This window comes from Pan paniscus, chromosome 13, assembly GCF_029289425.2.
Source record: "Pan paniscus chromosome 13, NHGRI_mPanPan1-v2.0_pri, whole genome shotgun sequence".
Lineage (NCBI taxonomy): Eukaryota > Metazoa > Chordata > Mammalia > Primates > Hominidae > Pan > Pan paniscus.
In genome coordinates this window covers 21,426,528-21,452,079 of record NC_073262.2, presented here as the reverse complement: position 1 = coordinate 21,452,079, position 25,552 = coordinate 21,426,528, and the positions used below count along the sequence as shown (strand labels likewise).

At 51.0% G+C, this 25,552-nt stretch overlaps 2 protein-coding genes across 2 annotated transcripts in view; one reads left to right on the top strand and one right to left on the bottom strand.

Moving 5' to 3' along the window:
• Positions 1-12,608, top strand: part of SCTR (secretin receptor) — an 85,453-nt gene extending 72,845 nt beyond the window's left edge. Inside the window, exons 10-13 of the mRNA XM_003819149.4 lie at positions 2,874-2,965; positions 4,768-4,894; positions 9,567-9,608; positions 10,924-12,608. Of these exons, the coding sequence (XP_003819197.2) occupies positions 2,874-2,965; positions 4,768-4,894; positions 9,567-9,608; positions 10,924-11,064 (402 nt within the window). The 3' untranslated portion in view covers positions 11,065-12,608. The remainder of the gene's footprint in view (positions 1-2,873; positions 2,966-4,767; positions 4,895-9,566; positions 9,609-10,923) is intronic.
• A 53-nt stretch (positions 12,609-12,661) lies between these two features.
• On the bottom strand, positions 12,662-20,497 carry TMEM37 (transmembrane protein 37). The gene is made up of 2 exons (XM_034953946.3): positions 19,245-20,497; positions 12,662-14,284 (listed from the first exon to the last, which is right to left on the bottom strand). The coding sequence occupies exons 1-2, from the start codon at positions 19,263-19,265 to the stop codon at positions 13,727-13,729; spliced, it is 579 nt and encodes a 192-aa protein (XP_034809837.1). The 5' UTR covers positions 19,266-20,497; the 3' UTR covers positions 12,662-13,726.
• Between the last annotated feature and the right edge of the window lie 5,055 nt (positions 20,498-25,552).

Here is a 25,552-nt window from a genome sequence, read left to right as displayed (position 1 = left end):
ACCTGTGGGCCTTGAACATTTTTCTAGGGATTTGCTTGTTAACCTGGGATGAGTCGCTAAGCTGAGATCACTGAAGAGGGTGGGAGTGCAGATCGGGGAAGCTCAGTGGGGCCATGGTCTTGGGACTTTGCAGTGCTGCGAGTGGGCTTAGGCCTGGAGGGGCGGCCCCAGGGAAGACATGCTGGGTGACCATCTTGGACAGGAGCTTGCGGGTGTCAACCCTGGTGGCCCTTTTGAATCACCTGGGAGCTTTTAGAAAATACTGATAGCTATTGATTCCATTTCTTTTTCTGGCAAGAGGCCTGGGTACTGGTCCCCAGGCGATTCTGCTCTGTGCCAGGGTAGAGTCCTGTAGCCCAGCCCATGGGTATGGTTCAGCATAGGGGGACAGAGGAGGGAAGGCACATGGGGACACGCAGGAATCATCTCATGGATGGAAGCAGTCCCTTGGCTGGAAGTAACATCCACACGGACAGCCCAGGGATGCCCAAGGCTGCAGAACCTGTTGAAAGTGAGTGTCCTGTGCAGGCTCACCTGCGTGGGGTAGGGGGAGAGGGCACAGGACAGGGCCCCTTCTCTTCCAGTAGCTGCCTGGGTGGCATCTTGGGATTGGTTGAGAGGAGAGGACCATTCCATGACAACCTTCTTTTATTCTTTTTTAATTATATAATCTGAGCAAAAAATGCAAAATACAAAATGTTTGTTTTGGTTTTACTTTTTGAGACAGGGTCTCACTCTGTCACCCAGGCTGGAGCGCAGTGGCGCAACCCATGACTCACTGCAACCTCCACCTCCTGGGCTCAGGTGACCCTCCCACATCAGCCTCCCGAGTAGCTGGGACTAAAGGCTCCCACCACCACGCCTAGCTAATTTTTTGTAGAGATGAGTTTTCACTGTGTTGCCCAGGCTGGTCTTGAATTCCTGGACTCGAGTGATCTGCCTGCCTCAGCCTCCCAAAGTGCAGAAATTGCAGGCGTGAACCACTGTGCCTGGCACAAAATGTATTTTTTAAAAAGGAAAAAAAAAATCATTCATCATTCTCCCAGCTACATATATGTTATGACCATGTGTTTTCCTTCCTCCTTCTTCTTTGAGCAGACATACTTTTCTTTTTCAAAATCCTTAATTAGGTTTTTTGTTTTTTGTTTGTTTTTTGTTTTTCACTTAGCAATAGATGTGAGCTTTCCTGTTTCATGTGTAATTCCTTGATAAACTGATTTGCCATGGCTTCATAATATCATGCTGGAGGCTGTTTCCTCATTTAGTTAAGCAAGTCCTGCTGTTATTCTGGGATTTGGACAGCCCAGCCCAGGACAACCCTGGATGAAGGACGGCCAGCTCCAGTGTCCAGGGCTGGTTTCAGAGGACTGTGGTTTATTCAGCAATTGAGGATGTTGGATGAGCACTCCTGATGCAAAATATCTCCCTACCAACCTAGCATGGGGCCTGGAATTCCACTATTTAAAAATGGACTCATTCTTGGGGACTTAAAGACTTTCTTTCTTTCCTTGTTTTCTGCTTGCTTGCTTGCTTCCTTCCTTCCTTCCTTTCCTTCCTTCCTTCCCTCCATTTATTTATTTATTTATTTATTTTTCTTTCTTTCTTTTTTCTTTCTTCCTTCCTTCCTGCCTTCCTTCCCTCCCTCCCTCCCTCCCTTTCTTTCTTCCTTCCTTCCCTCCCTCCCTCCCTCTTTCCTTCCTTCCTTCCTTCTTTTTTTTGTCTTCAAGTGCTCCCTATTAAATTAAATACAACTCTAAGGCAAACAAAATTAAACTAAATAGCCTTAATGAGTTGATAGCATGCATAGCCAGCTTACAACAAGATGCATAAACAAGTTGCAGAGAAGCAGGGTTCCCCGAAAAGCAGTGGTGGGCCAGGAGTCCTAGACAGCCACTAATCCTGTGTCTTTTGGCAAGCATTCCCAGGCCCCAGGCTGCTTGTGTGAACAATGCGGGTGTGAGGCTGGGTGATTCCACTGATCCCTGCTTCTATAAAATGGCTGGAGCAGGTGTGTGAGGGAGGGAGAGATGCTACCATGTGGGCAACTTCCTAATGTTGTTGGCACTGGGCACTGGGGTTGGGGGAGGGGACACCAAAATGAATAAAAAGACTGCGCTCCTGTCCTTCAGGAAGTTACAATTGAATTGGCACATAAGGAGGCACATACATGTTTGACAGACACATGCATTTGACCTTTTAAGATATTTTCTCTTCCAATCATAGTTCACAAGAAAAAAAAGATATTTTAAGTGCTCTTACACAGTAATATTATCCCTAAATACAGTGAATCAGGAAAGGGAAGTAATCAAGGGTGGCTTCTTGAAGCTGGCGATTGAGCTGCAAACTGGTCCTCACACCAGCAGCTTCAGCATCACCTGGGAGCTTGTTAAAAATAATTCTTCGGCCCCACCCCAGACTTACTGAACCATAACCTGTGGGGTTAGAGCCCAGCAATGGGTACCCTAAACTTTGAGAACCACTGCTGTAAAGGCAGTCAGCTTTGGCATTGTATTACCTGGGAGCTTGTTAGAAATGCAGAATCTCAGGTCCACCCCAAACCTGCATTTTAACAATATCCCCAGGGGCTTCCAATGCTCTGCAAGGGTGAGTGATCTGCCTTGCAACTAAGCAGACCTTAGAGCTTCTGCAGCCCAGGGGCAGGAGGGAGTGCTGCCTCCAGCCATGGACTCTAGACAGTGTTTCACCAGGACTGGGGGTGGGGAGGGGATGGAGAGGAGCGGCAGCACTGGTGAGCCATCCTGGCTGTGGTGTCTGCAGTGTCTTCTCTGCCCTCAGGTCCAGGGGACAGGGCCAGGAGAGGTGGCTGGAAAAGCAAGATACCTTCAGCCCCACCTCTGCCTTGTGTTTTGCAGATTAATTTCATCCTTTTTATAAACATTCTAAGAATCCTGATGAGAAAACTTAGAACCCAAGAAACAAGAGGAAATGAAGTCAGCCATTATAAGTAAGTGAAGGGCAAAGACTGAGGCATGGTCAGTCAGCAAGCATTTACTGAGCACCTACTGTTTACTTAACTGGTGCTAGCTATTGGAGATGGAGGAAAAGTTGTAGACCCAGTCGTAAGAAGTTTACCAGGTACATGGGGGCGGTTGCGGGGAATGGTCTGATTTTAGAGCCTCAGACACTGTATGGGGGTGGAAACACCAAGAAACCTCAGGCAGGAAGCCTGACGGCAGAGAGATCTTATCCTCGGGGCAAGGCTAGGGAGTCTCCACATGGGCTTCAAAGACTGAAATTCACACAAATGTGTGTAGGTACAGTACGTGTATTTTCAGAGGAAGATGACCTTCGGTTTCATCAGATTTTAGGGAAGTGCGTGATCCAAAAACACTTAAGACCTTTCAAATGTTAAAGAGAAATACGTTCGTTTTCTAGGGCTTCCATAACAAAATATCACAGACTAGGTGGCTTAAACAGCTGATATGTATTTTCTCAGAGTTCTGGAGGCTGAAAGTCCAAGATCAAGGTGTCGACAGGTTTGGTTTCTTCTGAAGCATTTCTTGCTGTGTCCTCACAGGGTCTTTGCTCTGTGTGTGGGCATCCCTGATGTCCCTCTGTGTGTCCATATTTCCTCTTCTAAGGACACCAGTTGATTTGATTAGGCCCCACTCCATCCTTGTTGTAACTTAGCCTCCTCTTTCAAGACCTTTCTCCAAATGCAGTCACATTCTGAGATACTGGGGGCTAGGACTTCAGTGTAAAAATTTGGCAGTGGGTGTGGACATAATTCAGCCCATAAATTATATTAAAGACAAATTAGCGTCCAGGCGCGGTGGCTCACACCTATAATCCCAGCACTTTGGGAGGCCAAGGTGGGCAGATCACTTGAGGTCAGGAGTTCGAGACCAGCCTGGTCAAGATGGTGAAACCTCGTCTTTGCTAAAAATACAAAAATTGGCCAGGCGTGGTGGAGGGCGCCTGTAATCTCAGCTACTCGGGAGGCTGAGATAGGAGAATCGCTTGAACCTGGGAGGCAGAGGTTGCAGTGAGCCGAGATTGCGCCACTACACTCCTGCCTGCACAACACAGCAAGACTCTGTCTCAAAAAGAAGAAAAAAACAAAACAAAAACAGGACAAATTAGTGTCCCCCAGAGACCTTCTCCATGGTGTTTCGTGTTTTGAGAATCTGACAGTGGCTCAGATTACTTGGTGTCAGATTCCTGGGGACCTGGGATAAAGTTGCCAGGTAAAATACAGGATGCCCAGTTACATTTGAATTTTGGATAAACAACAAATCGTTTTTCAATATTTATACCCCCACATGGTGTCCATTGTTTATCTGAAATTCAGATTTAACTGGGGATTCTGTATTTTTATTTGCTAAGTTTGGCAACCCTAATCTGGGAAGAAAATACAAGAATTTATCCCTACAGATATTTATTATCTAGCAAATGAGAAAGCCGGCTTTGCTTGTATGATGTTAGACGTAGAGCAGCAGTGATGTAGGCACGTAATTTATAAATAAAGTTAATGGTGTAGGTACCGTTTATTTTCTTTTTACTGATGGAGGTGCATGATCAGAAAGTTTGGGGCTTTGCCATGAGTCAAAAATTGTTGTATCTGAGTGATGGATATGTGGGAGTTAGAAATTTTCAAAATAAAAAATGAAAACAAAAAAGTTTGGGGTACTGCTAGCCAGCCTCAGCAGTCAGTCCCGAGCTGGGGAGTGGCACAGCTGTGTGCCCACAGGAGGAGAAAGGGCGCAGGGAGGCAGAGTGGAGGCTACAGCCTTTCTGTGTCCCCAGGCGCCTGGCCAGGTCCACTCTCCTGCTGATCCCCCTCTTTGGCATCCACTACATCATCTTCGCCTTCTCCCCAGAGGACGCTATGGAGATCCAGCTGTTTTTTGAACTGGCCCTTGGCTCATTCCAGGTAAGCTTCCAGGACTGGGGCTGCCAGCTGAAAAGAGGAGTTCTCTGTGTCCTTAGGGAGAGGTGGAGGGCGTAGAGACTGCGAGCCAGATGCCTTATCTGGCAGAGACCCAGGGGAAGAAGGGGTCGGACCTCACAGTGCTACAGGTCCCTGAGTGGGATCCCTGGTCCCCACCAGTCAAATGGGGGTGGGAGATAAAACTAAGACGGACAGACTGACTTCAGGGAAAATAAAAAGGAAAAGTAGCCCCAGTACACTATATTGTACAACTCTCAATAGCATATACATGGTCAAAATAACGTAAGCGCGGATGGCCGAGTCATCAAACACTGGGGCGGGAAGATGAGCCTCGCGGGAGTGTGGGGCGGGTGTTTGGAAGAGAACACTGTCCTCATCTTCACGCTGGGAAGTCCATAGAAAATGCCCTAGACTGAAAACTCCTCAAGTGGCGACACCAGCATATTTTTTAGAAGCAGTTAAGAGAGTTTCAAGGAGCAGTCGCATGTGAGGAACAGGAAGTGAGGGTGGGGTGTCAGGAGGCTGCTGGTTCTGTAACAGGAATCCTTTGATTCTCTGAAACCATGTGCATATGCAAATTATTAAAACTAAAAACTAACTTTAAAAAATAAAGTGAGGTGGAAAAGCACTTACCTACTAATTCCACAAGATGCTGTGAACTTAAAAACAACAACAGTAAACATGTTTGGGCAGAGGGAGCCTGAACATGAATCCCAAACTTCACAATGCCATTTGTTTATTTACTCATAGCTATTTCCTTCCAAAAATAATGCAATGTCGCTTTTGGGAAAAACATACAAAGGACAAAAAATAAGTAGATGAAGGATCAGTGAAAAAAAGAATGTACAACTGGTTGGGTTGCTACACAGAAACAAATATGATAAAGTTCTATACAGGAGGGAGAGATGGGTCATAAGTATGATAGGGAGCTTCCCAGTAGCCAAAGCAAAGACAAAACAATTGTTTCAAAATTTCGCATATCCATAAGACAAAATCAAACTGACGGCTGGGAGAAGCCAGTGATTATAGGCTCTAGGGCCTGAGACAAAATTCTCCCAGTAGTATTTTTTAAAGGACTTAGTCCTTAACGACATTTCCACGGTAGGGCGATATTGTCCAGCCAAGCTTTCACTGGTGTGGCCTCGGCCTGCGAGCAGGGGTTCAAACCCTCCCCTCATCCCTAGAGCTCTGTTCAGGGTAGGATCTTCCTGTTACTTACAGGTTCTAGGGAGGATGCCTCACTGGGGACACATCACTGAGTGGAGTCAGGTCTTGCCCTACCCACACCTTCAGACCACACCCTCCCCTAAGCTGGCCCTCTACCCAGTAACCCCTGTCAGTGCCCCAGACCTTCAGAGAACTCAGCCTCTGGCTTAATCCAGGATTCTTTTCCTCTGGGCCTGGGGGCCAGGGAGCTAGCTTTCCTCACCACTGCTCTTGTAACGTCCAGGGAGGCTGGGCACACAATGGCCCATCTAGCAGGTAGAGGATTTGAGGACCAGTCGGGTGGAAGGACTTGACCTGGCTCAGAAAAGGGACCATGCTGAGAGCTTGGACCCGGGTCTGCCTGGCCATGGATGGGGACTTCCTGTCCCTCAGAGTTGGGGCTAATGGTTGGGACTGTGGACTACTTCTCTGGGAAAATGTCTTGCCAAGAGAAAATCAAAAGCACTTTCCTGATGTTCTCATACGAATGTTGATGAAGAAAAAGGATCTTTTAAAGTTTTATACATACATATGAATATATATTCATATGCATATATGTATATATATTCATATGTATATATGTGTATATATATTCATACGTATATATATGTGTATATATATTCATACGTATATATGTGTATATATATTCATACGTATATATGTGTATATATATTCATACGTATATATGTGTATATATATTCATACGTATATATGTGTATATATATTCATATGTATATATGTATATATTCATATGTATATATGTGTATATATTCATATTCATATGAATATATGTATATACATATGTATATATGTGTATATATTCATATTCATATGAATATATGTATATACATATGTATATATACATATGTATATATATATATAAGAATATGTATATATATTCTTATATATACACACACATATGAGAAAATGTTTTTCATATACAAAAGTGAAGAGAATAGGACAATGAATCCCATTACCTATCCCCAGCCTCAGCAGTATCCACTCATGGCCTGTCTTGTTTCATCTCCGTCCCTACCTACTACCCCTATCTTTTTAAGTAAATTCAAAACATCATGTTATTTCATCTGCAAAGAGTTTAGTATGCATTTCTAAAAGACGGGGCTTAAAGAAGAACACATACAATTGTAATAACACCATCACTGTCATATACTCTTTAAAAATGTATTTATGGCCGGGCGCGGGGGCTCACGCCTGTAATCCTAGCACTTTGGGAGGCCGAGGCAGGCGAATTGCCTGAGCTCAGGAGTTCGAGACCAGCCTGGGCAACATGGTGAAAGCCTGTCTCTACTAAAATACAAAAAATTAGCCAGGCATGGCGGTGTGTGCCTGTAGTCCCAGTTACTCGGGAGGCTGAGGCAAGAGAATTGCTTGAACCTGGGAGGCAGAGGTTGCAGTGAGCCGAGATCGCGCCACTGCACTCCAGCCTGGGTGACAGAGTGAGACTCCGTCTCCAAAAAAAAATATGTATTCACTCTTTCTAATTGTATAAATAATGCTTGCTTATTGTGAATAATTTGGGAAATAAGGAAAAGTTTTTCAAAAAAAGAAAAATAGTAAGAAAAAAAATCTAGAACGTCATAACCCAGAAATAACTTCTGTTAAAATGTTGGTGTGTTTACTTCCGTTTCTTTTCTTTCCACAAAGATACACACACATAATTGGGATCATGATGTGTATGGTTTTGTATCTTGCTTGTTTTGTTTAATTCTCTATCATGCCCATCATGAACATTTCTTCATGTCATTAAAATTCTTCAAAGTCTTCATTCTTAATGATCGCAGAATCACGGTGGAAATTAGTAAACTTGCTGGCTTGTGTGAGGCCTGCCCTATATACACTGGAGCACAGCTAACTCCCTCCCCTGAACAGTGAAAATGTGTCCCTGGACCCTAGGGCAGCGGAGGCCAGGCAACCCTAGCCCATGCAACGGGCAGCATCCTTGGCCTGCTCGTGGCTCTGGGCCAAGCACACAGAGCTCCAGGCATGCCTGAACCCCTCCGTGCCTCAGTTCCCTCGCTTGTGAGGTGAAGATCCTCCCACCTGCCTCCGAGGGCTTTGGCGAGGTTAAATGAAGCACCTGGGACCTACAATTACTCAGGCCTAGCTGTGCTCCGATCCAAGTCTGTTTCATTTCAAAGCCTGCCTTGAAGTGCCTTTTACTCCCTCTCTGACAGTAGTTCCAGGACCATGATGCCCGTTTTTTGGAACTGTGTGGGGATCTTTAAAAGCTGCTGATGCCCCCAGCTGCTGGGATCTGGGGAGTGCGACCTGGATAAAAGGTCCCAGGTGATTCTAATGTGCAGAAAAACTTGGAAACCGATGCCCTGAGTGTTTCTGCCCCTCAAATAGTCCCCAGTCTATGTAGCAGTCATTGATACCTGAAATTCTAAAGCAAACCCTTCCAGCTTCGCCACTAACTCTTTTTAAAATGCCAACATCCCTGAGAAGTTGTACATGTTAAGCCCACCATCGATGAGCTGATTCATCACCCTTCGAGGTTCCTTTCCAATATCATAAGTAGCTATAGGCAGGCCTGGGTGGGACTAGGGAGGAGGAGTTGGGCCATCTGAGGTCAGGCCTCTGTGTGGGGAGGGCAGGCCCGTAAGGGAGAGAAGGGTGGCCTGAGGTGGGTCCCTGAGAAAGGAGAGGAGCAGGGCAAATGTGCCGCAGAGACACTGCTTCCTGCTGATCTGGAGGCCTCTTAGGCTCCAAGCAGGCGCCCCAGCCTGGAGTCCCTCCCCTGACAGAGCTCCACACCAAGATACTGGGGGCACCATCAGGAAATCAGGAGCTCCAAATACCAGGGAGGGAGGGTCTTACAGGCACAGACCTTGCCACACCAGGGAACAGAAAACTGAGCATGGAGGTGCACCCACCTGTCCATTAAGCAGGGAGCTCCAACCCTGCTCACCACTGGCTGGCCGGGACCTGTACATAGTTTGTTCTGCCTACACATTTGTTTTTCAATTTGAATCAGTTATCTACATTTAAACATATTCAGATTTCCAGGTTATTTTGAAATAAGACCACACAGGGCCCAGGGTCTCACCCTGGGCAGCCTGCACTCCTCCTGGCAGAGTGGGTGGACTTCAGGTGCCACCCATCCCTGTGGCTCCCAGGTGAGCTTCCTGATCCCGGCTGGCTGGGTTAGCAGCCCCTACTGACCTGTCCCTGACACCATATGTGTTCAAAAGGGAGCCTACCCTTGGCTGCAAGGAGTTCACAGTTTATGCTGGATGAGCCAGCACAGCCAGGGCCACCGTGGGCAGCCCGCAAGAGGTAGCCTAATTCCCAGTGAGGCAAGAGAGGTGGGGAAATGAGCCTGTAGCTGGTGATTAAGAGACCTGGGGAGGGTGCAGCTGGCCAGCTGGTTCAAGCCGCATGCTGAGCACCTGTGCTAACCCTGCTACCTCTCTTCTTCTGGCAGGGACTGGTGGTGGCCGTCCTCTACTGCTTCCTCAACGGGGAGGTGAGTAGTCTTGGGTCACCCAGGTACCCAGCAGAGCTCCTAGCCATTGGTTTCCGGGTCAGAAGGAGCTACCTGGGAGGCGTGGTAGGAAGGGGGATGGAAAGGGTCAGAGGGAGTCCTGGGTCTGGTGGCAGGTGGCTTGGCCAGTTCTTTTAGGAGTCTGAATTTGCTTAATGGGAGCAACAGAATCACCTGGAAGGCTTGTTAAAACCATGGCTGGACCCTGTTCCTAGTTTCTCATTCCACAGAAATAAATTCTGTAGGTCTGGACTGGGGTCTGAGAAAGTGTTTTTTAACAAGCACTCCTGGTGCCGATGTTGATCTGTTCAGCAAATGCAGGAGGAAAGTTGGGCAGAACCCAGGTTCCTGACTGCCATGCTGCTTGCTTAATGGGCGGTCTCAGTCACTGCCCTGTTCTGGGCCTCAGTCTGCCCATATGTAAAATGGGTGACTCAGAACTGTCTGCAGCTCAATCCTTAGGGACCTCCAGATGAGCACTGACTCCTTGGGAGACTGCACACTCACTTTGAGGACTCGAGCCTCACACGGAGCATTTGGGTCAGGACCCCAGGCTCTGGGCATACAGAGCTATGTGGTTAACATGAGCTAAGGCTTTCTGTGACTACTGACCATCTATCTGGTTTGTTGCACTTGTATGGGAGTGATCTTTGATGTTTCCCAAAAATCAAATATCAAGCCTAGCTTCAAAGGTTCAGCTGCTGCAGCTGGGAATTGTGAAGGAAATTTACAAAGAGAAACTCCCTAGTTCCCAGATCAGTTCTGAGCTTGGGTGGCTTCATGGGAATAAGTGGGGACCCATCTTAAATCACTTAAAATCACTGGGGACCCATCACTGAGTGGAGTCAGGTCTTGCCCTACCCACACCTTCAGACCACACCCTCCTCTAAGCTGGCCCTCTGCCCAGTAGCCCCTGTCAGTGCCCCAGACCTCCAGAGAACTCAGCCTCTGGCTTAATCCGCGATTCTTTTCCTCTCAGCCTGGGGGCCAGGGAGCTAGCTTTCCCCACCACTGCTCTTGTAATGTCAAGGGCACACACTTGTCCCAAGGTGCACAGGTCCTTTCTTTAAGACACGATGTAATGAGATTGCAGGTGCACGTGCCCAGGAGAGAGGGGACCCTCAGTAGCTACTGGACATTGGGGCTGGAAACAGTCAATCTGCGTGGCCTGCAGGCTAGGGGACAGGGCAGCTGGGCAGGAGTGGCAGGGCCTGCGTGGAGTCACTGCGGGAGTGAGCAGGGCTCCAGGCACAGAACTGTCCTCTCCTCCTGGGCTGATGGCTGGTCTCCCGGGCAGGTGCAGCTGGAGGTTCAGAAGAAGTGGCAGCAATGGCACCTCCGTGAGTTCCCACTGCACCCCGTGGCCTCCTTCAGCAACAGCACCAAGGCCAGCCACTTGGAGCAGAGCCAGGGCACCTGCAGGACCAGCATCATCTGAGAGGCTGGAGCAGGGTCACCCACGGACAGAGACCAAGAGAGGTCCTGCGAAGGCTGGGCACTGCTGTGGGACAGCCAGTCTTCCCAGCAGACACCCTATGTCCTCCTTCAGCTGAAGATGCCCCTCCCCAGGCCTTGGACTCTTCCGAAGGGATGTGGGGCACTGTGGGGCAGGACAAGGGCCTGGAATTTGGTTTGTTTGCTCTTCTGGGAAGAGAAGTTCAGGGGTCCCAGAAAGGGACAGGGAAATAAATGGTGCCTGGGATGAGATTCAATCTATATTTGTCCGTCCTTTTGCCTTGACACAAGGTGAGGCTGTATGCTCTTGCCTGCTCCCAATGCCTTCCTGCAGGAGGCAGGCTCCTCCCTGGTCCCCCAGCTCAGTTACTCAGGGACCAGATCAGAAGGCCCAGCCAACATGAAATGTTTGCCCTTGGCGGATGCTGTCTGTCTCCTACTGTAACTCACCTGGTTAGCAGCTCTCACCCAAACCTTCAGGACAACAGCTAAAATAATATGATAAAGTCACCATGGAGGCCAGGGAAGCCCCAGGGCCCCCAATCCTTTTTACTATCCCCAACAGGGTGTGAGGGGCACACCCCTATTTTTCCTGCTCTTCCACACAGATGTCCTCAGCCTGAGGCAGACACAGCAGGAAATGGGGCATGATCCCATTTCATAGAAGACAGGTCCACCAAAGCCCTGTGACTTGCCCAAGCTACTAAGCAAAGAGGTGGCGGAAGTTCAGTCCAGGGCCTTTGACTTCAAATGCCCATGCTCCAGGGCTGTGTCTGTGCTCTCCCTGCTCCCAGGCAGGGAAGGACAGGGGCCATCTGCTGCCCCTCTAAGCTCCTGGGGACTTCAGTCTCACCCTCAACTCTCGTTCTTGGTTCCTTTGAATATCTGCACTCCCTGCCCCCATGTGAGGATGAAAAAGGACTCCATTTTTGAACGCTTCTGCAAAACCAAACCTACTAGTGCTCAGGGGGTAGCGTTCTGGAGGGAAGTAGAGAAACTCCCCTCCGTGTCAAGGAAAAGGCATCCTGCTGGTGGGTGGGTCAGCTCTACTCCCGGCTTTGGGTGACCCTGGACAAGTGCATCCCTCTCTGGGCCCTGACTCCCCACCTCCATACATCCCCTCCCCGTGAAGAAACAAGGGGGTTACACATCCCCTTTGCAACTTGTAGATTGCTCCAGGTTCCCATTTCCCAGGCTAAGATGCCGCCTGTGTGGTTGATGAGCTCCGTACTCTGTAAAACTGAGCAGTTCATGGAAACCTTTCCGGGATGATCTCCATGGACTCTGGGCACCTTGGTGGTTCAACCTTAAAGCCCATTGCCTTATATCCTACAAAGCAGACCGCTTCATGACTCCATGCATCCTGGAATAAAAAATTTAAAACATCACAATAGAGGTAGGCATAGGCACTCAGCCCAGACCAGGAAAGGAACCTGCAGCAGTGACAAGACCAGGGCAGAGACCAAAAACCCATGCAATTGCTGGGAGCCAGAATTCAACAGGTGAGGGAACAGGAAGGAATCAGTGTAGAATGAAATGGGCTGAGGGCAATAACATCACCTACTTCTGGGCAGAAAAAGGACTAGAAAGGGAGCACTTTAATGAACAGAAGTACAGACGTGCTGGCAAGGATGGAAATCTCCACTGGTTCCTGGCCCCCTTCACCTCCATGCATCCCCAGCATGGGTGTTAATCATTACCCAAGCTCTCGCTGTTCCCCCTCACCCCCTGCAGAGTCCAGCAGGTCTAGATACGTGCTCTTTGAAATGTGTTCTGGGATTAAAAATGGTGCCCTAAGGCTGTCTAACCCTCACAAAAGACAGACACATGCACACACGGGCCTTGGGGAGGGCTGTGTATTAGCAGTCAGGTGGGCCTTCCTGGGAGGGCTTGCTCAAGAACTCTTCTCGGAAGGAAACCCACCTTAAGGTAGGGTTCGGATAGGCAGAGCTCCCAGAGGGGACAGCCAGCTGCTAGAAGATGGGGTTATCCAGGGTTTGTAAGGTTCAAACAACGGGCAGGGAGGCAAACCGAGTCAAATGGTTTGAAAACCTACTGTGTGCAGGGCATTCTGAGGGAATCCTGAACTCTGCCTCTTTGGCATGACCAAAGCTGAAGCCAGGGACATACATACGAAGGCCCTTTGAGCTGGTGAAAGAAAGTCCTAGGCACAGATTGGACCCTTAGCTGGAAGAATGATCCATTCTTAACAACCCTGGGAGCCCCAGGGATTCTGCAGCCCCTATCCCAGCACGTGTCAATGAAACAGGCATGAACTATCCTTGGCTGTGCAGCTAGCTCAGGTACCAGTTACCCCTGTGCTTCCAACTGTATTCCAGTCCAGGGAAGAAAATTCAAGAAGGAGTTTTAAAATGTTTTTTTCTTCCTCTAAAATCAACATCTGGCTAAGCCTGTGCAGCTGGTGGCACTGAGGCACCCTCCTGGCCTCTGGCCCTGCAGACCAGGTGCAGAGGCCCCCCGGCCATTTCTGGCTGACCGCCCACAAGTTATTGGCAAACAGGCAGCCGTTTCAAGGCCCTTGTCTAACCCAGCCCCACCAGAGGCCACATGCTGGAAAAGTCCCATTTCGACCATATTTTCTTGTAGAATCTGATGTCCCTGGAGGGGGCCTAAAATTTCCATGGTCATTCCCAGGGATGGGTGATGCTGTTGATGTGAAGGCCGCTGATGGCGTTCAGGAAGAGGAGGAAGGAGGCAGTGAATTCGCACCAAAACATTAGGGTGAAGCCGATGAGTGTGACTTGGTTCCTGAGGAGGATCACAAAACCCAGGAGCCCGCCGGAGGAGAGGACGAAAGAGACCAGGAGGAGGATGGAACCCATGACCCACTTGCACTGTGAGTGTTTGTCCTCGCACAACTGGGACACCATGAGGAACTCCAGGCCAAAAATGGCGGCCACCACGGCCAAGGCGCCCACGCTGCGCACCAGGCCCATGCCCACGGCCAGCCCGGGCACATGGGCCTGGCCCAGGTCTCTGAAGCAGATCGGCACACTCTGGTTGGTGGTGGTGCAGAAGTGCCAGAGCCCGAAGAGGCGGTCCTCAGCCAGGAGCCAGTGCCCATCACAAATGGAGACCGAGGACAGGACCACAGCCAGGGCCACACACGTGATGATGAGGGTCCGGATGAAGGATTCAAAGAAGGACCGGCGGGGCTGCCTTTGGCCCAAAGGCCTCTGGGCCTGGAAAAAACCGTAGGAAGCACCCTGTCAGCCACAGCCCTGCCACGCCCCCAGTACCTCTGCAGGGAAGACCCCTGAGCCCTCCATCCTGCTCCGCACTGTCTTATTCTCTGCTTGGTCTCCTGTGAAGCCCGGAACAGACCAGACCCACCGTTTGGGGGGAACCCTTCCTCCCTTCCAGACCTGTGAGCATTTACCATCCAGTATTCACCAGGCACTAAGAGTTCCCTGACCTTTCTTTCTTTTGTGATCTTCAGAGTGGGTGAGAAGTCCAAACCAACTGGCAAATCTGAGTCAGTTCTGAGTTCAGAAAACCTGTCGTGCCTGCATCCCATGACCTTGAGCATGCAGCCTGCCTCGGTTTCTTTGTACATAAAACAAGAATACGGCCTGGCAGAGTTGCCAGGGTTGTACCAAGCACTGAGACATTAGCACACCAATACACGGTTCTGTTTCCCTCCATCTCCCCAGGATACACAATTTTGTCCTAATCCCCACCCACCTGATGATTCGGGAGCTGTCCACGTTCAGCCCAGGACTCTAGATTATTGCCTCGTTTTTCTTGGTACTGAAAGTGACGTTTGCATCTTGCCCTCAGACCTGTGCGGCCCGTACCCTACCCAGAGCTTGCCAACCCCATTGTCTGCTCCTGCAGTTTCTGGGCATGGGAAGGCCATTGCAGCTCTCCTCCACTTCCGGTTCAGCCCTGGAAGGAGGGGCCCCCACCCCGGTCTCCTGGCAAGCCAGGCTAGGTGTCCAGTGAGGTGTCTCATCTCACAGTTCAAGGACACCACCCGGGCACTGCACCCAAGCCCTGACCCAGGAAGCAAAAGAAAGACTCCAGGAACTCTTTACACAGCCCACAAGCCTCTCACAATCCGCTCCGCCTCCCCACCCAACCTCAGCTCCCAGCACACTCCCCTCTCCCCATGTCTAGAACTTTCTTTCCTCAGATGACTGGCCCTTAAGCCTGTAGTGGCTCTTCTGCAGCTCCTGCCACCCCTCCAGGACAACACCTCTTCTCCATTCTTCATGTCTCAGCTTAAAGTCTCCTCCACAGAGAGTGCTTTCCTGCCCACTCAACCCAGAGTCAGGCCCCTCCTGGTATTCTGTGTCAGGCACCTGTTCAAATTCTTCACCATTCTGAGGACAGTTTGTAGTTACATATTATTTCTGTCTCATTCCAACACTGTGTGCTCTGGGAAGGCCGCCCCCTACCCCTACACCACCACATTCTGTGTTTAGGCACTGCTGTGTGCCCAATACCTGGGCATTCAGTGGGTGCTCAAGGGAGAGCTGTGAGATAAGTCAAAGGTCATTTGCAACCACTGTCACTTCCGTCTGAAGCTCCTTTAAACTGAGTCTCCTGCACAGTCATACATTAAATGACCTGCTTTGCAGTGTGTCTAGAAGCTGCCCAGGTTACACCTCGGTTTGGGAGGTATGCAAAACAGGCACGCATGACGGTCACTGCTAGGACCCAGGAGAATGGAGCAGTGAGGAACATGGGGTGTGTCCTATGCCATGGGCAAATGGAGGCTTCCTGAGGCAGATCTGGGCCACTCCTCTCTGTGTGAGACATAAAATAAAGCCCTGCTTCTGGGAGACTCCTGTGGTCAAAGAGCCCAGCAAGAGTATCTGCTCACATGCCCCAGACACAGGAGCTACCGCTAATTTCAACCCCAGTGATACAGGAATAAGGATGCAGTTTGCTTTCAGCACCTCTGCCTTAAGTAGGATCCTATTTTATTCTTAAACCTATGAGGTTGATAAAGTAGGAAGCTCCATGGTGGGTGTACAGAGAAGGAAACTATGCAGAGCGCAGGTAACTTGCCTGAGATCACTCACCTAAAGCACAATGAAGCTTGTTACGGCTGCCCAGACAATTGTATGATACGCAGGAGGTGGAATCCGTTCAGCGAATAAATACTGACTAGGGCCTTCTAAGGCCAGGGCCTTTGTGCTAGGGGCTCAGTACTGAGCCCTTACAGCCCTCCCTACATGGGCTGTAAGCTCCTGGACGGGAGGGACCGCACTTGGTCTGTCCCAGCACGCTGCCTGGCCAGGATTCCAGACATGTCCCAGAACAAAGGGGAGGAATTCCCTGTGCCCCATGCCCTCTTGGTGAGGAAAAGGTGCGTGCAGAGGGATGCCTCAAGGGCCATGCCAGAGCTGGGACCAGCCTGGGTCCTAGCTGAGATGAAGGCAGCCTGGGTGCGGTCAAAAACATGGAGCTAAGAGTATGGGCTGTGGTTCTCAAACTGTGTCCCCTTGCTCCTGGTGGGGCTTCCAGTGCTGAAGCCGGGTGGGCAGGGAAGCTGAGCAGGCTGGCTCTGCATCCCCTTCCTCACTTCAACTGAGCCCTGTACCTGCTTGGGACATTGGGGGTCCAGGAGTCTGTATTGCATTTTATTACAAAAAAAAAAAAAATCTACCGGTAAGAAAGAAACCAAAGGAAACTTTGAAAACCTGTGTCTACTCCACAAACCATTAGAGGTGTTTGTCCTTGGGCAGTTTCTTAACTTCCTGAGCCCTTGTTTCCTCATCTAGAAAATGAAGTTAATGACACTTGCAGGAAAGTCGTAGCCATGAAGGCACCTGGCAAGGTTACAAGGTCCCTAGAGAATGATAAATGGTCCTAAAAAGGAGGAGCACCACAGGCAGAGAACAAATCACAGGACCCAGAAACCTTTTAACCCGAGACAGCATGCTGGCTGGAAAACAGGCACGTCCTGTCCCTTCTCCAGCCCTACCTGTCCTAGGCAGACTGGACTTTAATCTCCAGGCCCTTAGATGTCACGTCAGGATCAGAAAGTGGAGACAGCTGACCTCATCTAGTTTCCTCCCGCTCCTGCCCCAAAGTAGGGCTTCATTTAAACTCTCTGGCCACCACTGAAACTCCCAGGAATCAAATGAGATCCTGTATATAAAGATGCATGGTACACGGGCCGCTCCCAACTCATGGTAGCTATTAATATTAATAACAATAATAACACATATAGAGTCTTCATTCCTAACCACCCGGCACCTCCGCCAGCTTTCAGTGATGCAGGGCCTGAAATGGCTACTGGAGGGCAGCTGGACAGGTGTGCAGTGGAAAAGAAGGGAGGGGGGAGGTCAAGTCCTGCCCCTGACCTAGAGGAGCCCTGCAGGGTACTTTTAGGCAATCACTTAAATCTCTCTGGGGCTTAACTGCTCTGCTAAAAATGTAAGCATTTTCCTTTTTCATCTGTAACCTTGCATGATTTCTAGTGACCTATAGAATAGGGTCACTTGACACTACTGGGCTACTGAGTCCAATGTCATGGTCTTCCTCCTATAACCCAGGGCCTCATGTGTTCCCCTTAACCAAAGCACCCCCAGGTAGACAAATTAAGCTCCTCCCAACTCATTCCGCACATCCCCAACATGTCTCCCATATTTGCTCCCCCTCATCACCCACTCTGCCCCTACCCAGGTGAGGCCATCGCCATCGTCAACATCCTGGAAGTTCACAGCCTCCTGATGAGCCGGCCTGCCTCCGCTCCTCTCAGCCGCAGCCTGGCCCACCGCTGCCTGCATGACCCAGAACTTGCTTCCTACCTGTGTTTGCCCCCTGGCAAGTCATGGTTGTGGGGATGAAGAGTTATCATCCCGAAGCGGCCGGAGCACCCGCCCTTCACCTGGAGCCTGTGGCCTCCCCAGCTGAGCTCTCACCTTGCTACCAGGCTTCCTCCTCTTCCCCGTCTGGCAACTTTTGCACCTCTTAATTTAACATTCGCTCCCCCATGCCCTGTTTCCAAGTCTCTCTCCCTACATGGGCTGTAAGCTCCTAGAGGGGAGGGACCGCACCTGGTCTGTCCCACCATGCTGCCTGGCCGGGATTCCAGACATCCCCCAGAACAAAGGGGAGGAATTCCCTGCGCCCCACGCCCGGCTTCGCCCAGGTGCCTAGGTCCTGGCTATAGAGGTTTTGGGGGTGTCCTGTGGGTGGGGTTTCTCCCGTTAGGTAAAGGCAGGAGGAGCCAGTGGGATTTGGAGCCAGAAAGCCCTGGGTTTGAATCTTGATTCTGTTCCTTGGCCAGCCACGGAGGGCACCTTACTTCTGAGTCTCGGTTACCTCATCTATAAAATGGGCAGAACGGTGTCTACTAGGTCAGTGTTGTGGCTGAGCGTTTGTACACGAAGTCAACGGGCCTCTCTAATCCTGGAGACAGTCCAGCGGATAGACTCTGCAGCGGGCGAGTTGCGCGGAAAGGAAGTTCGCCCGCTGGGCAGCGGTACCGCCACCCACGGACTTCCCTTTGGGGAGCAGCAGGCCCGAGGGAGCGGGTAGGAATGTGTAGGTTCTTAGCCAACATAAACATCTTGCACTACGCTAAGGAGAAGCCAAATCTTCGGAGACACGGGCTTCTTCCCTCGCCAGAGCCTTTCCCTGAGGTGTCCGCGCGCCTCAGCAAGTCCACCCCCAGCCCAGCACCCCAAACGCAGCTTTCGGGAGGGAGACGGTCTTCCTAACCTCCACCCCCAGAAAGGTCTAACTTCCCAAGAGACGCATCCTCTGTTACATAAGCCTCACTTTGCAAGTCGATTCTGTCCCTCCACCCCAGACGCGCCTCATTTCTCACAAAGGGGGACCCTTATGGTAAACTGACCAGTAAGTCACTGGTGACACCAAACAGAAGAAAAATCTTTCCAAATGAAGTTTGGGAGCCTCGGGTGCTTGCAAGGCCGCGAGCAGAAGCAGCCGGAGTCCGCGCCCCGGGAGCAGCTATGTGAGGCAGGCAGGCCCCCCGAGGTTGCTCCCTGCCCAGCCTCCTCCGGACCCAGGTTTGCAACAGGGGGCGGGCACGGGGGGCGCTCGCACCCCCAGCCCGACGCTGGAGCACGCGGTGGGTACGCCCCTCCCCCCGTCCTCCCACCCCCAACCTCCCACGGCGGGGCAGCACCCCGGGTCAGCGCCCCGCCAGGCGCCGGCTACCTGCACGCCGACGGCAGTCATGCTGCGCCCGGCGGCCGCGCTGCAGCCTCGATCGCTCCAGCTGCTCGGCTGTGGCCGCTGGCGCCAGCCCGGGACCTCTCCGCGGGGGCGGGGCGGCTGCTGGAGGCGGGCGGGGCGGGAGGGGGCGTTCAAAGCTCGGCAATTAACCCTGGGCGGGCTCCGCCAACCCCGCCGCCCTCCGCTGCTCGGATTACGCTGAGTCAGCAAGGGCGGCCGGAGGAGCCCCTGGGGAGCCGCGGGGAGGACCCGGCACTTGGGGGGAGGGATCCCTTGGGTCCCAGGGGAAAGGATCGGGAAGTCACTCCGACGCTCCCGAACCTCCGAGGACAGCTTCGCCTGGGGCGCAGATTCCTCGAGGGCTGGGACGGCGACGAGGGCCTGAGGGTTCGATTCCTGTTCCAGCTTGCTGAGTCCAGCCTCTGGGAACGCGGCAGGGTCCGAAGGGAGGAGGCACGCGCAGAGGCTCTGCTGCCCTCACTCTGCGGTGTGACCTTGGGCTGCTTGTTTAGCGTCTCGGAGCCTCGGTTAGTAAGGGAAACAATGAATGTGAAAGGTGGGGCTCTTGCCGGGCCCTCGCTAAGTGTGAACGGAGTGGAACCTTTTGGGGCAATCCTACTTGCGTCCCTAAAAGGGGATGTAAAACCCTGTTTCCTCCTGAGCTCCTCAGGGACTATTAAAAATGCAAATATGCCAAACAAATGTGGTTATTTTTTCTCCACCTCGATGGGAACTGAGGTCTCTCTCTTTTTTTTCTTTCCTTTTTTTTTTTTTTTTTGGACGTTGTCTAGCGCTTGTCGCCCAGGCTGGAGTGCAATGACGCGATCACGGCTCACTGCAACCTTCGCCTCCTGGGTTCAAACCCGTTCAAGCGGTTCTCCTGCCTCAGCCTCCCGAGTAGCTGGGATTACAAGCGCGCCCCATCAAGCCCTGCTAATTTGTATTTTTTAGTAGAGACGGGGGTTTCACCATGTTGGTCAGGCTGGTCTCGAACTCCTGACCTCAGGTGATCCACCGATCTCGGCCTTCCAAAGTGCTAGGATTACAGGCATGAGCCACCGCATCCGGCCGGATCTGAGTTCTTAAAGAGGCAGCACCTAAAAGCTTTTACCGCCAAAAAGGGTGGAGGTGGGAGGAGTGTCCAAGGGCCACAAATTCCAACAGAAAGGCTTCCCTCCGCCCATCCTCAAATGTGGTGGTAAAACAAGGCCCCTCACTAAATGGCATACATTAAATTGTCTCGTTCACTCAGGCAGGCAGCTCCTGGTGACTTTACCCAAAGACAAAGCAACTGCACTCATCTGTTTTCCCCTTTAGAGCCATGTGAGAAAGAGGGCTAGTTACAATTGTCTGTATATCTTCCACTTAGATATTCATCTGATTCCATCCCTGCCCAACAGACCTTGTCAAATCCTTTACCCCAGTCCTGGGGCTTGACAAACGGAGAAATGGCCTAGGCACAGGAGGGCTTGGCCCAGGCCACCCACATTGAGTCCACTGGAGAGCTGGGACTCCACTTACCCAGCAGGCCTAGTCCAGGTTTGAGTTCTTGCCACCATTCTGCACCAGAGTCACCTGGAAGGTTTGTTAAAACAGATTGCGAGGCCCCACTGCAGAGTTTCTGGCTGAGTGGCCTCAAGTGATGTTGGTGCTGCTGGCCTGGGGGCCAGGCTTTGAGAACCACTGAGCTAAGGCAAAGGGCAGCTGCCCAGGCTCAGCCAGCCTGGTGCCTCTCTGCTCTGGAGCCTTCCCTCCGTGGCCCCCACCTGCTTTCTCCCCAGTCAAGGGTCCCAGAAGCCAGACTCTCTGCAGCTCTGGGTTCTGGATAAAGAGCCCACATGGGAAAGGAAGACCTGTCCTGTTGCGGGGGTATCCTTTCACTGAGCCCTAAGAATGCCCTGTGGGAGAGACCTTCTGGATCACAGCATCTCACCTGGCCAAGAGGGAAGTGCCTGGAATTAAAATCAGAAGAACAGTCAGGTCGGGTCATCTGCACCCACTGTTTGCCTTCTCCAGTTTCGTGTGTGGTCAGGCATGTTTCTCACAGCCTGTTATGCTTTGTTGGTAAGAATAGAAAAGTCTTGAATCAGTAGAATTTAGAGCAACATGTCTTGTCAGCAAGATAGTTGGAGAAGCAGAAATGACTTAAGAATAATAAGGAGGAAGTGACTATCCAGTTCTGATCATCTTATGCTCACATGAGGACTGGGAATATGACCAGAATCTGGGTGGAATCTGAGCTGAGACTCTAAGACCTGGAGTCTCCTGGTACCTCCCTGGCTTAGGGGGTTGGGGTGGTGCGGGGAGTGGCAGCATCCACAGCCCTCTCAAATCCTGGTGAGATAGCCAGAGGTATTGGGGTCAGAAGTCCCAAAGCATGGCGCTTTGACATACACAACTGAAAAAGCCTCAAGGTCTCTCTGACCTTCCCTCCCCTCACCGTCTCTCCCAAAACACAGGATGAAACTGAAGTTCCTTTATCTGCCTAACATCCAGACCCAGCAAAAGGAACAATTGTGTTTCTTCTCCTCCCTGTAGGACTGAGAATGTGACCACACCCGGCAAGTTAATCTCTATTCCCTGATCCATTCGGCTAGCCCCTCTACAGAATTCCTCTTCTCTCCTCTCCCATCACCTGTTCTGCCAGGATAGTATAGAAGCTTCTGAGCACTGCTGAGGGGTGGGCATACTCCGTGATTCTCCCGGGGTGTACACCTTGAATTAATGTATATACCTTTTCTCCATTTAATGTGCCTTTTGTGAGTTTATTTTTCATTGAAACTTCAGAGGGTGAAGAAGCTTTCCCTTAAACCCTGCAGAGAAAAATACCGCACCAGGAGAAGAATGTCCAGAGAAGTAGGGAGTTTTAGTGTGAGGGGGGACATGGCAGGGGCAGAGGTGGGGGTTGGATTACCGGGTGGACCCCCAGGTGTTAAAAGCAGAAACAGCATGGGCGTGAGTACTGGGCTGTGGGACAGCATGGAGCCTGCCTATTCTTTGACTTTCTCTGCCCTTTCTCCAGATTGTGACAGACTCGGCACCTGACCCTCCCTGACCCCTGCTTCTAGGCCTGGCCAGGGCTGGGGAAAGAGGAATGGCTTAAAGAAAGGCAGGAAGTGGCTCCTTCCCACCCCTCTGACCACTCTTGTCTGATGAGGAAGATCCAGGCATGTTCCTTAGAGAGTTTCAAGTGTATTGGTAGGGACACAATTCGTGATCATTCAGTCAACAAGCACTAGATCTGTTGTTCAGTCAACAAACACTCTTTCATCTCGGGGCCTTTGTACTTGCTGCTGCTTCTGCCTGAAATGTTCTTCCTCCAGATACTCCCATTTAAGACTCACCAGCTCACTTCTTTAAAGTCTGGGCTCAGATGTCACCTTATCAGAGAGGCCTACGACGACCCCCACATCTAAAACAGCCCCCCCATTCTCTTTTCTCTTCTGCCCACATACACATATTTACTTGTCCTCTCTCCCCCTTTTAATGTAAGCTCCAAGAGGCCAAGGACATTGTCCTGTTCACCAGTGTATCCCTGGTGCCTACGACAGAGCCAGGCATGTAGTAGGTTCTCAATAAATATTCATTGACTAAATGAATGAAGTGATTGAATACCTACTATGTAGTCACAACTGTCCTGACCAATGAGGGACAAAGAAGAAAAAGACAAAGTCCCTGTCAATGGTAAAGTGCTTGAGTTTTAGAGTCCAAACCTACCTCTCCATTTCTGCTCTCTCCCAGGCCTCGGTAGTTCAGGCTCCACATCCTCCTGCTCTCTTTGCCCTCACGCCCTCCATATACTCCATCCTCTCCTCTCTGCCCCTCCAGTGCCTGCCCGGCTTCAGCCCACCCCAGATCCCCTCCTCTCTAGCCTGGATGCCTGTGGAACAGCCTTCACTCTCACTTCCTCTGTCCCTTCAAGCATCTTCCCATCCCTCTTTTCCAAGGCTCAGGAAGCTTTGGTTCCTGGCCCCCCAGCCCCCGACCTTCTTGCCAAGACCTTCCCCTGAGTGTCTGCAGGGCCTTTTCAGGGGCATCTCCTGACTTTCCAAGCCAGAGTAACACCCCACCGCCCACTTGCCACTCTTTTACCTTTGTAAATTCTTGATCACTAGCTGAAAGTGGCTATTTGTCTATTTCCTGGATTGTCCCTTTCCCTCTCTAAAATATCATGGGCGCCATGAGGGCTGGGACTTTTTCCTTCTTTCACCACTCCATGCCCAGTCCCTAAATACAGGTTGGTCAATAAGGTTTGCTTACAGAAGAACCAGGCTTCTAACGCATTCTGAGCAAATACTTCCCCTCTGTGCTCCTCACTTTTCTGTCAAATGGGAAGCATCTCCCTCCTGGTGTTGAGAGGATCCCATGAAGCAATAAATGTGCATAAGGTGTCAGGTGCACCATCCCGGCTGGCATATGCATAAGTCCAAATAACTCATGATCTTTACCATCCAGTTTCCAGGGGGCTCTAAGTTTGCGCGGTCCCTGCTCCCAGGGAAACTTAGATATGAGAGGCGACTCCCCTGTGCGGAGATTTAGTCTTGGGGGTAGTTCCCAGTGCTGGAAGTTTCTCTTTTGAGGAGTTGGAAGGTGGGAGGGACGAGGTGGGGCAGACACACTCCAAACACCCAGAGGTAATAGCAGGGAGTTGGCAAGGAGCAGCCCCTTGAAGCTCACTGGGTAGCTTTAAAGCTGCATGGTGCCAGGATGACCCACCCTCCCTGCCGCCCGTGCCTTGTACTTCTGACCTCTCCAGGTCTTGCCTTGTCTGTGGCCCATGGCCTCTTCCCTCTCCTCTCCTCCCGCTGCCCCGCCTTTACCAACCAGGTCTTCCTCTTCTCCCAGCCCCCACCCCATGGTTTTCCTGATTCCAGACCTTTCCAGGCTGGTTCCTTTCCCTCCAGCTAGGGCTCCCCGCGCCCTGCCCTGCTCTGCCTTGAGCCCCAGCCCAGCATTCAACCTCCTTGACCTCCTCTCAGGCGCCCGATTGCAACACAGACCTTGTTTACCGCATTTTAGTGTGAGCCGGCTGGGAGCCAAAGAGTTTCCCCGCCCTGCCCTGAGTCTTTCCTCCTTGCCTTCCCCTTGGGTGAGGAAGGGTCACAGGTATGATGTTCACCCTGCAACTGAAGAAAGGGCCTGTCAGCAGCCCCATCGGGGACACCCAGCATCTAAGGGGGAATGCAGGGGTGGGCTGGCTGTGCTTGAAGCGATGAGTGAAACAAGGAGGAACTGGTATCTTTCCTAAATATGTCTATATATGGGAAACTTTCTTCTAAACGTGTCTGTATATGGGAAACTTAACCCACGTGAGTTTTTTGAAGGTGTTTCTGTATTTAGAGGTGGTACCAGAGAGGTGGAGAATGGTGTAGATGGGACCTCTGAGGGTGGCCTTTCTGTAGGGGCTCCCTTTCCAAAGTCAAGTCCTCCCTCGAGACAGATGGAGGCATCAGGACCCCACAGATTCCAGGCACACATCGAACCCCCACGGGAGAGACTTCTATCAACTTTTTCTTCGCAGACTTGGACATTGGACTTATCAGCATACTCTGGGACACTCAGTCTCTTGGAGACAATAAACAAATGCACCCAGAGTTATTGTACAGCACGGACTGCCAGATCATCTCTTCCCCAGAGTGGATCTGCGTTCTTTCCTCATCAGGGTACCCCTGCTGGGATCAAAGTGCCCAAGAAGCAAAGTTAGGCACCAGGAGTTGGTTGGTGAGCACAGAATGACCAGTGAGGGACAAAGAAGAAACAGTGTGGGCATGAGTACTGGGCATGACTGGGCTGATGACTATGGAAGTTAAATGGTTTACACAGGGCTTTGCCTAAGCTCTGGGGAAACCCAGGAAACACCCCACCACTTAGGTTGTTAGATTTGATGTTTACAAGGAAAGCAGTCTGGGTCAAAGGGTCTGGGAGGAGCAATACGGGAAACTGGGATCTCTCGGGGAATTCACTGGGGGCAGGGTGGCCTCCCCAGGAGAATAGGGTAAGGGGATGGACTTCAGACCTTCAGCCAGCACTTGCCCATCATCCTCAGCCTGTAGTCCTGTATTGTTTTTTCCACAAAGTGTTGGGTGTGGCTTTTTTTTTTTTTTTTTTTTTTAAAGAGACAGGGTCTCACCCTGTTGGTCAGGCTGTGGTGCGGTGGCATCGTCATGGCTCACTGCAGCCTCAACCCCCCGGGCTCAAGCAATTGTCCGACCTCAGCCTACCAAGGTGTTGGGATTACAGGCATGAGCCACCATGCCCGGCCTCGAAGTGTTTTTAGTTAAAAAAAAAAA